Source organism: Pollicipes pollicipes, unplaced genomic scaffold, assembly GCF_011947565.3.
Source record: "Pollicipes pollicipes isolate AB1234 unplaced genomic scaffold, Ppol_2.1 Scaffold_5724;HRSCAF=6776_pilon_pilon_pilon, whole genome shotgun sequence".
In the NCBI taxonomy this organism is placed as follows: domain Eukaryota; kingdom Metazoa; phylum Arthropoda; class Thecostraca; order Pollicipedomorpha; family Pollicipedidae; genus Pollicipes; species Pollicipes pollicipes.
Window position 1 is genome coordinate 22,716,226 of NW_023596746.1, and position 15,004 is coordinate 22,731,229.

Sequence of the window (15,004 nt, forward strand, 5' to 3'; positions counted from 1 at the left end):
AAAAAATCAATCACCTGACTGCAGCATCAGTGTGGTCTAATGAAATGTAAGTTGTTGATTGGGAACGGATGAAAGAACATACTGCATGATAAGATCAACCTGTGATATTCCAGTTGAGCAGGCGACACAGCTTCGGAAAACCGGCATGACCAAGATGCAGCAGCCTTATAATTTAGATTCCCAGGTACAATGCTTATCTGACTTATTACCGTCACGTGGGTACTTATAATTTCGGCTTGCAGAGAATTTGAAAATAACGTGTAAAACTGGGCCTGGTCTGCAAATTATGACAGGTTTTTATAATCATGGGCAGTCAGACTTAGTCGGGGGCCGGGGGGGGGGAGGGCTGCAGCCATCTGCACCCCCCCCCCCCCCCCGAATGAATAGATGCAGCCTAGAGACTGTGCATTTGTGCAATGCACTCAATCCAAATTCATAGGATGTCAGAGAAAGATTTGCATTGCCTCCTCCTCCTGAGGAAAGCTGTTACATGCCAGGGCTTTCATACTTGGGCAGTTGGGCAGTGGTGCTGCCTGAGTACCTGTCGGTTTTGGACTCTGCTCCCAGTGTTTTGTGTGTGCCCTGCCTTTGTTTGGAAACTGGCTATAACCTTTGCCTGGAAATAGACCATGGTCTTAAAGCCATTCCTGCAGCATGATTTGCAAACATAGGAAAGGAAAAATGATTATTTACTTTGTCCTCACACTCACCCCTATGGGGACTGACAGGTGTGTCCCTGAAATATGTAATGGATGTCTTGTTACATGGCTTATTTTGTTACCTGCATTGTACCTTTAATGATTTTGTCCATTAATGTATGATGGTGCATGATGGAAGTCATTTGCAAATGCCAGACACACTAATAAAGGTTTTACATGCTTTGTCTTAAGTAACAGGACAAGCATGGTGGTATCAGAAAGCAGCTTACCAATTCCAAGAAATGGTGAATGATGTTAACATGGCCAGTAAACATGCATTGTGTCTTCTTTGACTCATGATACCACAAAACTGTCAACTAGATTGGGGCCATGATGCTGGTGTCATGCAGAATGCTGCCCTCCTAAAATTGCCCATGTCTAAGATATATAAGAGAAAGTTACAAAAATTAGCAACATTTATTGTGCTGTTCTACAAAAATAATCAAGTGCAAAGAGCAAACCGCTGATATGTTTCACATGTTGGTGTATTATAACAGGAGCATATTCTGACTACAGCTCCCATTGTATGCATCTACAAATTGTTCCATCTTGATAAGTGATGGATGATGTTGTACTTACACAGATCTGTGCATATGCAAAGCTCATGGTTAAACCTTCCCAAAAATGACCACTGTGGTAACCTGTATTTAGGAGGTGGCACTCCTTTGTATTTCATCACATAGACAAACTAAAAGCGTCTCACAAATGTCTAGAAAACTTCCATTTTTTTCTTCTGGGTTCTTATAAGCAGGTTCTTTCCAGACATCGATGTGACAGCAGCAGCAATGACATGGCAGCCAAGAGTGTGTCTGAGTTTGTGAAGGAGTCGCGTCGGCTGAGGAGCCAGCTGTCCGCGGCTGAGGGGAGCTGGAAGCAGTGGTACAGCGACGAAAGTCGACGTCAGCTGTGTGGCCTGCTGCAGCCGCGCGGCGGAGATGGCGACGCCGACAGGTAGATGGACCACCGGACGCCAGTTCAATAGGCTTGACGTGCACTAAATATCATGCAAAGAGGTGGCTTAAAGCAAAGAAGGGGGTTGGGTGGGTATGTTTCATCAACATCATGCAAAAGTGGTGTGCAGTGTGCAAGGATTCCAAGTTTCACTGCAGATGAAATAAGACTATAGGGGCTGATTTCACATGCATCATGTCCGATGCAGCTGGTACGCCCGCATCGCCTATGGCGCATAACCAGCCCTGTGCAGGACCAATGCGGCCATGACCGAATCGCTCCCTCAAACCCATAGGCGAGATGGCGGCGGCGACGGCGCGTGGCGCCAGCTGGTGGCGGAGGTGAACCAGGTGCGCCAGCGCGTGCTACGCCTGCGCCAGCTGTGCCAGCCGCCGGTGCACCACCAGGACCGGGCCGTGATCGGGCGCGTGGCCGGCAGCGTGCGAGCGCAGGCGGTGGCCGTGTCACACCGCTGCTGCCAGAGGTGGGCACCGCTCTCGCCCGGCCCGGGTGAGTGCTGGGCACGCACGGCGCCGGCCGCCGCCGAGATCGGCGCCGGTCACCTCATGAGGCTCCCAGAACGGTATTGGGCGAGTCATGTGTTGTTCGCCTCAAATCAGGATGTGTATAACTACCGCTAAATAATAACTGCGTCTTGATAAGGTATACCATCCGTTTGTGGCCAGTGAGGGAGCATTTTGTGTTGTAGCAAATAATATACACTGTTGATGGCTGGATACTATTACTTTCAATTGTCAATCAGATGGTTCCATTCGTGTTACTAAAAAAAACCGACAATGTGTTCCACCTAATGGTATAGTGAGACACATAGCAGTTGGTCGTATTTGCCAGGCCGGTGCCTGCATTGCATTTCATCTGATGGTGTACCAAACCGCACAGCAGCTGGTTGTGTGTGCCAGTCCCGTGCCTGGGTTGTATTCCATCTGATGGTGTACCAAACCGCACAGCAGCTGGTCGTGTGTGTCAGACCCGTGCCTGGGTTGTATTCCATCTGATGGTATACTGAACCGCACAGCAGCTGGTCGTGTGTGTCAGACCCGCGCCCTGCGGCCGGCAGGCGGCGTGAGCTGGATGAGGAGGAGCGCGAGCTGACGGCGGCGGTCGGCGCGCTCTGCGACCGCGTGCGCCGCTGGAGCCTGAGTCCGCGCCGGCCGGCCACGGCACCGTCCGGGTCGAGGCGGCCGCCGGAGCGGCCCGCCCAGCCTCAGGGTCACCGCGCGCCGCCCGAAGTACGGCCCGGACGCTAGGTCGGAGCGGACTTGGCAAAGGAGAGGGGGGGGGGGGGGGGCGAGGGCGGCCGCCAGACTGTGGGATGGAAGGCGCCGCGATACGGCTGTCCGACCACGCATGGGGGCGCGTTAAGGGGGCCCTCATGTTCACACTGCAAGTCAGATCCTCTGGGCTTCGCTCTCTCGCTTTATGCAAAACAGCTTGCTATGATCGGAGGCCGCCTTTTATTAACAGGGAGCAACTGGTCTGGTTTGAATCTGCCGCCTGCCCAGGTTTCTTGGTTTCTGATCTGAACCTGTTGTCTCCAATGGACTTCAGGTTCTTGTTTTAACCCGCGGCCTCTCTGGATTACTGTATCTTGTTCTGACCTGGACCTGCTGCCTGTTCAGGTGACCTTGTCGTGTTCGGACCTGAACCTGCTGCCTGTCCAGGTGACCTTGTCGTGTTCTGACCTCAGCCTTCTGTCTCTCCGGGTGATTGTGTCTTGTTTTGACGTGAACCTGCTCCCTGTCCAGGTGACTGTGTCGTGTTCTGACCTGGGCCCGCTGCCTCTGTGGGCGACTGTCGTGATCTGACCTGACCCTGCTGCCTGTCCAGGTGACCTTGTCGTGTTCTGACCCGAACCTGCTGCCTGTCCAGGTGACCTTGTCGTATTCTGACCTGAGCCTTCTGTCTCTCCGGGTGATTGTGTCGTGTTCTGACCTGAACCTGCTCCTTGTCCAGGTGACTGTGTCATGCTCTGACCTGACCCTGCCGCCTCTCCGGGCGGCCGTATGGTACTGAGGTCTGAGCCGCTGCCCCGTGCCGCCACCTCTCCAGGTGATGGCGTACGACGCCTTCCTGCGGGAGCACGGCGGCCTGAGCGGCGGCTGGGACGAGACCGACCACGCGCTGTTCCTGAAGCTGCGCGCCCGCCACCGCGGCGTCGCGCGGCAGTGTCAGGCCATGGCGCAGCAGATTCCCAGTCAGTGAACAGCCCCAGCAGCTCCCGTCGGCCACCACGCCGTCAGAATCAGCTTAGGCTTCACGTTTGTGTTCGTGTGTGTTCAGGAGCGCATACCTGTAATTGGAATAGACTGAAACGACCACTTGATTCAAAAGATTGGCCAGCAAACGTTGCATGACGGGGGTGTTGATACTATGCCGAATGTCTCGCTGTCCCAAAGTCAACAGGCACGTCCCCCCCCCCGCCCCCGCATTCCTAAGCGCATCACCCTTCGCCTCGCACGCCACGCGCCCACCAGCCAGCCCACGTTACTGATAGCGGGCTGCGGGCGGTCGTCGGTGGCGACTGGCACGACGCCCGAGCGTGCCGGCCGACGGCGGCGCCGCCTGGAACCGTCACCGGGCTACGTCCTGACGGCGCCTCCGACCCCCACCGTCCACAGCCCGCAGCATGGCCGAGATCGTGGAGCACGTGCAGTGGCACGAGCAGCTGCAGTCGCTGGCCGAGGAGCGTCGCCGGGCGGTGCGCGGCTGGCGGGAGGCGCGGCGGGCGCAGACGGCGCACGCCGCCGACACCGAACCTCAGCCTCAGCCCCAGCCCCAGTCCCGGGTCAGTCAGCGGCGGCGTCTCTGCGGAGCGGGCCGGCGGCCAAATTCCCTGCCGGACGCGTGCTGGCTCGTCAAAACGCTCCGCTGCAGCGGAGTGGGTATTCCGGATTGGTTGCGTGCATGAAACGCTGCGCACCGGCGATGCTGGGTACGTGCCAATCTGCGGTGCCAGTCTGCGCCCATCGCGAGCTGTGTTTGGGTGCTGTGCGGTGATCTTCGTGATTCCGTCCTCTGCTTCCAACTGTGTCATCTGGTCTGCGTATTATTCAATGTTCGTACTGGATAATAACATTATGAAGTAACGCAGTTTTGTCGGGGACAGATCTATCACTAGTACTATCCCCGATTGTATCGCCAGAGTCACAAAGCAAAATGTGATGTGTCGACTCGGCCTGCCTATCATGCAGGCGGAGTCGCCTGGTTCTCGTCCAATACGCCTGTTCCTGACTCAAGCCACGCTTGGGTGGCCGGCGCCGCCTCCAACAATGCCCTGAACTCCCTCACAGCCGCCCGCGGCCGAGAGCGGCGGTCGCCCCATACGTCGCCGGCTGCGCAACCGCGCCCGGCCGGCCCGCGCCGCGAGCGCCCCGCCGCCGCCGCCGCCGCCGCCTCCGCCGGCAGCGCCGGCGCGGCTGCGCTGGGAGCGCGAACAGCGCGAGCGGCGGGCGGCGGCTGCCGAGCACCGGCAGCGGCGCCGAGAGGAGGAGCAGCACGCCCAGCGCCGTCAGCAGCAGCTGCAGCAGCAGCAGCGACAGCTGCGCGGCCGGCTGGCCTCTAAGGCACTGGAGGTCTACCGGTCAGTCAGGAGCGGCGCTGCTGGGACGGCAACCCGCAGACCGCCGCGCCGCCGTGACGCCTCCCCCCCCCCTTCCTCACCGCGTTACTCATTCGGCGTACGTGTTCCCTGTTCCTTCGTTTGTGCTCGGACGCTGCGTGTTTGCTTTTTTGCATCGGCCTCTTTCATTGAAACAGTCGTTCGCTTGCAGTGGGTTTGAAAGAAGTCCTTGTGCTTCGTACGTTATGCCGATCGCCAACAACTACGTTGCCGCGGCACTTCAGGTCAATTCATTCATAACGATTCTACAGCTATGGGCGCTCGCACCATTTCACACCGCGTGGCTTTTCCCCACCGTTTCCCGCTGTTGGATGCCCGCCTGCCGAGCTGCGCTGCCGGCCCGCCTGCAGCCCCCTGAGCAGCTCAGCTGATGCGCCGTGCCGGTGGTGTGCAGGCGGCGTGACGCGGAGCAGATGGCGCGTCAGAGGGTGGCGCGGCTGGAGAGGGCGTCCCAGCCGGCCCGGTCGCCGGTCCGGCCGGGCGCCGGCGCGCCCCGCTGCCCGGCCCGCCTGCTGGCCGAGACCAGCGCCACGCGCCGACGGCGGCAGGCGGCAGAAACACACCCGGGTCCGGTTAGCGTCGGCTTGCTGGCCGCGTCGCGCAGGTGAGGTTGGTGGCGGGATGCTGTGCTGGGCGGACGGCGCTGAACACGCCTTCACCGGTTGTTTTGATTTTGTTTGGTCGTGATCCAACGAACGGAAGATGTTTGTTTTTGCTTGAAGAGCTTAATAGGCCAGGCACCATTATCCCCCTAACCCCAATATGCGTCATTGATTCCACGACTGACTAGTTCATTAAACCGTACAGGCATTATTTCAGGCAATTTACCACGCCGCGTTCGACTGTCACCTTTGCTACGACGAAAGCTTGCTGATGACACCGCCTCCCCTGGACGTTTAAAAGCGGGATGGTTGATGCGACAATCATCACAGGCCGGGAACCCATAGCGGCCAGGCTGCCTCTGTTATCTGCTCCTAGTCGGTCTGTGGTGTGTTCTTGCCGTTGTGTGTTCTTCATGTCATTGCTCCTCAGTGGGATCCGTGGAATGACCTTCGTGTTCTCATTCGTGTTCCTCGTGCGTCGCCGCTTCTCATCGGGTGGTGCGGGTCTCTCCAGGGCCGTCCCGCTCTGGCGAACCGGATTGTAACGCCACGCGATCATTTCTCGCCAGAAACAAGTATGTAAGTACCAAGTGCTGTTTTGAGAGCACCGAGTATAAGGCAGCACGAAAATTGTGCCGCTCGCGCACGCTCGCGTGCGATGCGGATGGGCGTTTCCGGCCGGTGGCCTCCCGGAGCCTGCCCGCATGGCAGGCGGACCGGCCGTCGGCGCATGGTGACCTCTCAGCCATGGTCTAACCCGAGCTGACCAGCTGCCCGCCGCTGAAGGTGCTACATTGGAGACGTGTTAATACATTTCAAACGTTACATCTGCGCTTGTGTGTGTAGGGGAGGGGGTAATGGTCGAGTGTTTAGCACACTGGACCTCCCACGTGTGGGGCCGACCCTTGCCAAATGTCAGTCACCTGGGACTGGAAAGTGACATCTTGTAGAATAATTTGTATCTGCGTGAATCGAGCCCAGTCCTGCCGCGCGTGACTCGTGCCCTGTCGCCCTACACTGCCAGCCGAAGCGACCCTTCACGCTCTGCCCTGCCCCGCCAGCAGTCGGCCCCCGCCCCGGGCCGAGGTCAGAGACCGCACTCCGTCGTCCCGACACGCAGACCTCCCCAGCCGCCGGGCGGCGCCACCGGCAGCCTGTGTCTCCCTCTGTATTGCGAGACGCGGCACCCGACCAGCCGGCGCCGCCAGAGCCGGGTTGTACAACAGTGGCGCGGTTTCGGCACGGTCCGCCGTCCACAATATCACAGCGGCTCGCGGCGGCGCCACACACACGCTGCGTCTGGCCGCCGGCCGGCACAGCGGCCGTGCGGTCGGCGCCTGAATTGCGGCACGCGCGCACACCTCCGAAGACGCAGTACGTGTACGGCGAGTCAAGATGTTGTACCACTGTATGTAAGAATATACCCACAGGCTCTGAATCATAAGTCGGTACACTGACACGTCAATGTCATGATAAGAGGCGTAAAGCTAGGCGTTTTACTTTGAAGCAAAATATCCGCGGTAGCAAACTATGCGATCTGTACACACATTTGTTTAAGCATTGTCTGTACCCGGTCCGTGGGCCAGAGGAGATACCGAGACCTTACAAAACACCTCGGCTATATGCATAGTGGCGGAGGCTCCAATACCAAGCAGCTAGACATGACAGTGCGTGACATTAATGGTCTGTTATTTGCAACTTCATCGATATCTCACGACCACTTCCGTTTCACTGAGCTTGCGCTTTCGTACGGCTAATCGTCACAGTACCTAGTAGATGAGCGTCGTCCGTCGATCGTTCCAACCATAATGGGCTCCTCAGTGGTCAGTGGTATGCACGCATTTGAATTCGCCCTTCATCACAGAATAATTCACATGCCCCTCCATGCAAATTCCTTCACACCCAAGACACTTGGCGGATACCAAACACCACGGGGAGCTTGTACCTCCTCGACAATGCGGGCATTGTCTACACGTAGATATTCGGAGCATTAAACATCATATTACCACGACGGGGGAGGTCGCAATCTCCATGTCATTACTTAAGCTGTTATTTGACGCGGGCCTGGGGCGGCTCTCACTCGCGCCTGGCCGCACAAGGCCTGACAAAAGCTTGCCCCCGGACCGACCTGCCCGGCGTCGCCCGCGGCGGCCCCGCCGCGGCCGCCTGACCGCCGGCTACCTGTGCATGAGCGTCTCGGCCCGCGCCAGCACAGTGCGGATCTCGACGGGAGGGTAGCTCTGCAGCAGCTTCATGTTGTGCGCGAAGTCGCCCGACATCAGCTGGTCCCGTATCAGGCTGGCGAGGCGCGGCGGCGCGGTCATGTCACTGTGGCTGCCGCTGCAGGTCAGGCGCGTGAAAACGCCGCTAGTCGTAAGAGAAAGCCCGTCTCCGGATGATACCTCAGCCGGGCGGGGGGGGGGGGGGGGGGGGGCAGTTAAAAAGGCTGCTCTCGGGAGCATCTGGAGGTTTTCAAGCGCGTATAACACGGACAATAAGGTCATTACTTAAGGAAGATCACAATCCTCGTCGGGTATACAGATCGAATAGTTTTCAATGCATGATAAACATGCTGTTGGACACGATACTCCGCTGCTAACGCGCGAAGGCCATTGGAACATCAACTCACACCATCATGGCGCAGCAGACTTCTGTGAGGAAGTTGAACCGCTTCTCGTCGGCGAAGAGCGAGTCCCAGATGCGGATGACGTCTGGCAACGTGAACTCTTGCGACAGGAGTAATGTCATCCACCTGACGGACCGCGCGAGTCGAGTCAAATACCTCCACAGGACGCCCGGTGAGCCGCCGCGAGCAGCGGCAAGCCCACGCGCCACGGAACACGGCAGACAAGCTCGTGAGGCGTCACGCGCTCAGGTCCCAGCGGGGCGGGGAACCACGAGCCAGGAGGCCACATCCGCGCCCTGTCCGGTTCTGCTTGCTGCGGATCAGCACCCGACGGTCGCTGGCTGCCGCAGGCGGGCGGGCAGCCCGCGGGCCGTCGCCTCAGAGGCCCGCCGCGGCGGCACGGTGCGGCTTTGGGGACCCGCCGTGGCGGCAGGCCGACCGGCACGCAGGCACGGCTCCGCTAAACCCCCTGTGCCAACGCACAGACGACGGGAACCGCCTGGCTCCGACTCGGACGGGAGGGCTCCAGACGGCTTCATCGTCGGGCGGCGAATCCGGCGCGAGCTCCATCTCCGTGTGTGTCATTGGGGCTTTACGACGCACTCAGCTGCTCAGGCTATATGGCGCCGCCTGCCTCTCACCCTGGCAGGAAAAGCGGGCACCGCGGGGAATCGAACCCCGTACTTCTGGCTTCCCAGATGTGCAGGGGTTCCCAGACCACTGGCGCCCCCGGAGCTCCATCTCCGCAGCCGAGCACGAAGTGTCCCCTGGGCGCCCCTCAATCCGCCGCGAGGTGGGGCGACTCACCGGAAGGCGAAGTACTGGGGTCGCAGCTCCTGCACGCGCAGCCGGACGGCCAGGTGCGGGTCGTGCTGCTGCAGCCTCTCCATCAGCAGCCGCAGCCGGTAGTTGATGCCAGACTCCGAGTCGTCCAGCGTCTTGATGAAGAAGTCGCGGATCTCCGACATCAGGTTGGTGAACACGCCGAACGTGTCTGCCTCGGCGTGCTCTGGAGGAGCGGGCCACCGGCCCGACGCCCACGGTCAATCTACGACAGGCGTGTTCGGCGCCTGCGTCGCCTTGGCTACCAACGTTAATCTACGAACAAACCGTGAGTGGTGTTCCAGGAGTGTTTCAACAGAGCGTTTGGGACTCGCCACTCCATTCGCTGCTATGCTATTGTCCTTTAAAATAACTTGTCCATGGAGGCCCGTCACTCAGGAGCATACTACAACGTCCCGTAGTTTGATGAGCGATGTTTAGGACGAGTGCATCACCGCAACAGTTGAAAAGCGTGTTACCAGCTAAGTGTGATGGCCTGACGCGGCAGCGGTGGTGAGCTGGGCGGCTCGGCGGTGCCCTCTGCTCACCTCTCCACTTCGTGTCGGGATCCGAGGCGAACGTGTAGTAGATGGGGCCGATAATCTCGTTCATGCCCTGCACGTAGCTCTGGCCGGGGTTGAGCTTCGCATACAGGAAGAGCACGCGCTCCACCACCTCCCAGTGGGCCTCCTGACCCAGCGGCAGCGGCACGTAGTCCATGTCCGACGGGCGCAGCTTCGAGTCCACCATCTGAGAGCAAAACGACGGGCGGACGCAATGACAGTGACGCACGTGACGGGGAAATGTATGTTCAAACTGAGTCAAGAACGTGTATGTAGCCTGTCTTATTCCGGGACCTGTAAGGACTAGGCTATTCACCCACTTGTTGCATTCCAAATCTGTGGTTTTCTATAACTGGTTTGAAGCAGAAATAAAAGCTGAACAGAAAAAACAAGAAATGGTTTTCGCCTGCCCCCCCCCCCCCCCCCTCCCTTCTCCAAATCCCAAGCTGCGTGTTCGAGTGGGTTGACAGAAACATTGCATAACAAGTAGGACACAGCCATGAATAAACATAAAACGGCACTACTCAATGCAACAGAAAACATACCTATTCTTCACATGTCACTTCCTGTCTACCATAGCATACCAATGTCGGGCTATATTCACTAGTCACTGAAGCATTTCAGTAGCAAAACATCGCCGCGATCAGATGTCCAAGTGGTCTTTACCGTAGTTGTCACACGGTCCGTTTTCATGATGATCGATTGCAAACATTGACTGACATGATTTCATGCCGTTATTACTTTGTTCATGCCCAGCCCGACGCGGCGCACGTTAGACGAGCTGAGGTAGACACGGTCGACGCGCTCGTGCAGCCGTTCGTGGTAGTCGCCGCAGACCACCTCCCGGCAGGGGTACTCGGTCGGCTGCTGGAAGAAAGAGATGTCCGGGCACAGTCGCCTGCGGCAGAGGACGATGATCCGGTTAGGGGCATCGGCGGTGCTGAGACGAGCCCTTCCTGATCCGGGTGTGCTGCTCAGCTGGTTACAGACTGGACCAAGCCGAAATACAACAGGATCCTGCGGCGATCTCTGCCTGATTTTCCGCGTACGAAAAGCCACCAAAGCGCAGAGAGCAAATGGCCGGATGAGTCTGTGCAATATGCCGAATACTGCATCAACACTATGCCATACATAAAAGGAAGACCACAGATCAATTGCAATTGTTAACCTTACTCCGGACGTCTACAAAAAGTGAACGGGACCACAAGTGGCCACGTGCTGCTGGCCAAATGGTCAGGCGCGCCATTTCACGCGGTTGCGCGTCCATTGGCGTACATACTGACCTGACGTCCTTGTCGATCTGTCCGAGCACGTCGTTGTCCTTGAAGAAGGCCTGCCACTGTGAGTCGGGGTCGAGGCTGAGCGGATGGTCACGCTCCGTGACGTCAACGCGCGACGGTACGCTGCCGTCCGCTCGCCCGCCCGGCCGCACCACCATCTCACCTGACCGCCGCGCAGATACAACACTCAGTGATCATCATTGAAAAGACAGCAGTAAACAATCAAAAGGCACCAAAACCACTGTCATCCCATTAACTAATGTGGCTGTAGTGAAGTCGGGTGGGCACCAGATGCAAGGCACACTTGACTTCCACTTGCGTCACATCTGCTGCCACTGCAGCCAAATCTGCCCCGTCCCCAGGATGTTCCGCAGTAAGTCTCCTGGTGTCGCATTTGTTACCACTGCAGCCAGGTGAGCCCCAGGATGTAGCCACATCAGCCTCCCCTGAGCGCAACACTGTATATCAGACGCCTTCCTCCAGTACAGCTATCTAGACCGCAACCGGCCCGTATCACGAGCGTGTGACGAGCTGAGCAGGCCGACCGGAGACTCACGGACAAAGCGCCGGTAAGTGTCACGCTGTCCGCGGAGCGCCTCGTCCCAGGCGGCGCGGCTCGGCGGTAGGTAGTTGAGTAGCAGCTTCCAGCAGAGCGCACGCCGACCCTGCTCCACAGGAATGCCTGCCCCCAGCCATCGGAGGTGTTACCCACACTGTCACAGCCACGGCAACAGCTAGCAGAGTGCATACGGACCCTGCTCCACGGGAATGCCTACCCCCTGCCGTGGGAGGTGTTACCGACACTACCACAGCCACGGTAACAGCCAGCAGAGATAAAACCTGCACCCCGACCCTGCTTCACGGAATGCCTGCCTCCATCCATCGGAGGTGTTATCGATACTGCCACAGCCACGGCAACAGCTAGCAGAGTTCACCCAGACCCTGCTCCACGGGAATGACTGCCCCCAGCCATCGGAGGTGTTACCGACACTGCCACAGCCACGGCAACAGCTAGCAGAGTTCACCCAGGTCCTGCTCCACAGGAATGCCTGCCCCCAGCCATCGGAGGTGTTACCGACACTGCCACGGCCACGGCAACAGCTTGCAGAGTGGACCCCGACCCTGCTCCACGGGAATGACTGCCCCCAGCCATCGGAGGTGTTACCGACACTGCCACAGCCACAGCAACAACAATGCAGCGCACCAAAACGATAACCACATAATTTCCCAGCAATCGTGACATATGTTATGCTTGCATGTCATGACACAATACATGTGATCAGACTGTTGTGTTGCATGCAGTTATTGAGAAAACCTGGGTAAAAATTGGACCTCACCTTGAAAACAGTATTTCCTGAGCTCCTTGAGACATATGATGTCCTCATCCAGCATAACATCCAGTTCCTTCAACCTGTTTCAGTTGTAACAGTTACACCACAGTACTGGCATAGCAAAATAACATAGACTGAGTTATCAGAGCCAGGCATCAAACATGCCTAAAATAGAAGCTTGATAACAGATCTTAAAATGTGATTGGTATCCACAGACATTACCTGGACCTTAAATGCAGTTTTGAGGCCAAATTGAACAATAGAGTTCAGACCACTATGCCGCGCAATGATTGACAGAAAGCTCATTACCAGAGACTTTACACTTTAAACAATATAATTCATTGGAGTAAGTCATACACATTCTACCAACATTCAGCATCATTGGTCGTGCCGCAAAACAGAAATTAAACACCGAATGACACCAGCATTGTAATAGCAAACTCAGAGAGAAATTATGCATCATATGTGCAAATAGAAACACACCTGGCAAATCTTGAATCACTAACCTGGATTTGAATGATGTCATTTTAATCTCAAATGGACTACTTCCTGTGTCACAGCCTGAAAATGGAGGGCATTTTACTGGAAACTTGTCATTATTGTGTTTGCAAGGTATGACATATGCTAAAATCATGGGCCTTTTGAATATTCTGGGGATACAAACAAACCAAAGAATGCTTCAGTTTTAAGCAGATGTGGATTCAACACACCTGATTGTAATTTGTCTGTTTTATGTCCAAGGGCTTTACTGTAAAGCAGCTATCAGAGCAATCATTACAATGCACATCACACTAGGTACAAATACAGCAATGTGCAGGGTCTATTGGGTTTTATGGGGCCATTGTGGACATTTATGCTGTGTTACAATTGGAAGAGGGAGTTTTTCAAGGAACACTACAGAAGTGAAACAAGGAAAGAAGGGGTAGGCTTTATAGAGTAAGGTTACATTCAGGAGTAGATGCAAATCATGGTAAAATCTTGAAAAACACTGATTTCTTTCAGCTAGAAGCCTCTGCCTCTGGTCATGAAAGGGAAGATACTTGTGATCCATTTGCACTTCTAGCTCAATTAAGGGTCACACAGGCATTTTGGGAGGTGTTATATTTAATAGCAGAACTTGAGGGAGTGGGGGGGGGGGGGTTGCCACCATAACCAATGCAACCATGATGGAGGAAAGATTGAAAAATGGTCAAAGATTTGTGACACAATTTAAAGATGGCTCCTTATCATTTTATGCAGGCTGCATTTTATTTTTCAGTATGGGTCCAACTCCCTATAACTTTGAGAAGCAAGTGGCTAAATCATGGGAGAAAGCTGTTTGTTGTGCACTTTGGGGCTGGTTAGCCACTCATTACTACTGATCTCCATTCACTTATTCTGTCAACTACATCCCTGTCAATTCTTTACATCTAGCCCAAGGGTATGCTATTGCCAAGTTCCTGCAGACCAGTATGTCTATGTAATAGAAGTAGCTTATGACAATGGGTCAGTTTTGTTAGGATTACACCATATGTGTTCTACTTTCTGTGTTATTATTACTTCCAGTTATGTAAACATTCTTGGAAGCTGAATGTTACATATAGTGCCCATCACTTGCGCCCTGTGCATAAACTGAGCATGAGATGCATTTTTTAGCAAAGGTCCAGCATAGCAGCAAAGACGCATCGGGTGACTCGCCAGTTTACGTTCAGCTTTATTTCCAAAGCATGCAAACTGGGGAACCACATGTCTGTTTTAGAACTGCTTGAGTCAACTAGTCACACACATTTAGGAAGTATTCACCTACCAGTCCCTGAAACATGGTTCAGCATCTCACATTCAGCAAAAGTTTTCAAGTGACCAAGGGTAACATTGATAAATTATTGCTTTAAGTGGGATTAACACTTAATTGTCTGCACTCATGTTATTCCAAAGATGACCACACTTGTTTCAAAAATGTTTGCACCATTGCTCTGTAATCCAGTGTTTTGAGCGCAAGCCCAAGCCTATGCCCAATTTTTTACACATTTTGTTTTATCAGACACTCATTACTGGGTTTTCTCAAATTTCCAGTGGCTACGTAAAAAGGGAACTTACATACCCAATGAAGAGGTAGATCCAACCCTCGCGCAAACAGCAATTTTACGCAAAGCGCTGTCGCCGGAGAATACAGGAAACAGGACCGTTCCCTACAGAACCACCTTCTAGTGCTATCCAAGGCTATCTAGGGTATAGCACCCCACCAATGTATTTAGTGCGTTACACTGGCCAACATTTATTCCGCTTCCACATTTATACCAGATTGAAAGAATAAAAAATATGTAGAGCATAAATTCTGAAAAAGCTACATTACAATTCACAACCCGATTGCAATTGTGGTTTGTGTTTGTGTATGGTTTTGTGAAGCTGGTCTTGGTTTGAGCCACAGGTTCATTATTGCTGAATTGGACGTTGGCTCCAATGAGCGAATGGTGTCCCGAGCATGAAAAGTACCACGCTGAATTCGCGCAGG

General features: G+C 55.2%; 1 protein-coding gene across 2 annotated transcripts; it reads right to left on the reverse strand.

The window, feature by feature from the left end:
* Window positions 1–7,060: 7,060 nt before the first annotated feature.
* On the reverse strand, window positions 7,061–14,696 carry LOC119103638 (TBC1 domain family member 13). Of its 2 annotated transcripts, none has more exons than XM_037227245.1 (10): window positions 14,594–14,696; window positions 13,020–13,074; window positions 12,520–12,593; window positions 11,739–11,864; window positions 11,186–11,345; window positions 10,644–10,800; window positions 9,888–10,089; window positions 9,325–9,526; window positions 8,521–8,643; window positions 7,061–8,189 (listed from the first exon to the last, which is right to left on the reverse strand). In XM_037227245.1, exons 2-10 carry the CDS (start codon window positions 13,037–13,039, stop codon window positions 8,069–8,071), a joined length of 1,185 nt encoding a protein of 394 aa, XP_037083140.1. In that variant the 5' UTR covers window positions 13,040–13,074; window positions 14,594–14,696; the 3' UTR covers window positions 7,061–8,068. The 2 variants fall into 2 exon arrangements, with proteins under 2 accessions (XP_037083140.1, XP_037083141.1); XM_037227246.1 differs by having other exon boundaries at window positions 14,590–14,690.
* Between the last annotated feature and the right edge of the window lie 308 nt (window positions 14,697–15,004).

Coding starts and splice junctions, on each gene's coding strand:
- LOC119103638 (XM_037227245.1), bottom strand. CDS start 13,039: ATGACATCATTCAAATCCAG. Junction 11,346..11,738: donor CACTTACCGGCGCTTTGTCC/GTGAGTCTCCGG, acceptor CGCGGCGGTCAG/GTGAGATGGTGGTGCGGCCG. Junction 10,090..10,643: donor TCGGGCTGGGCATGAACAAA/GTAATAACGGCA, acceptor TTTTGCTCTCAG/ATGGTGGACTCGAAGCTGCG.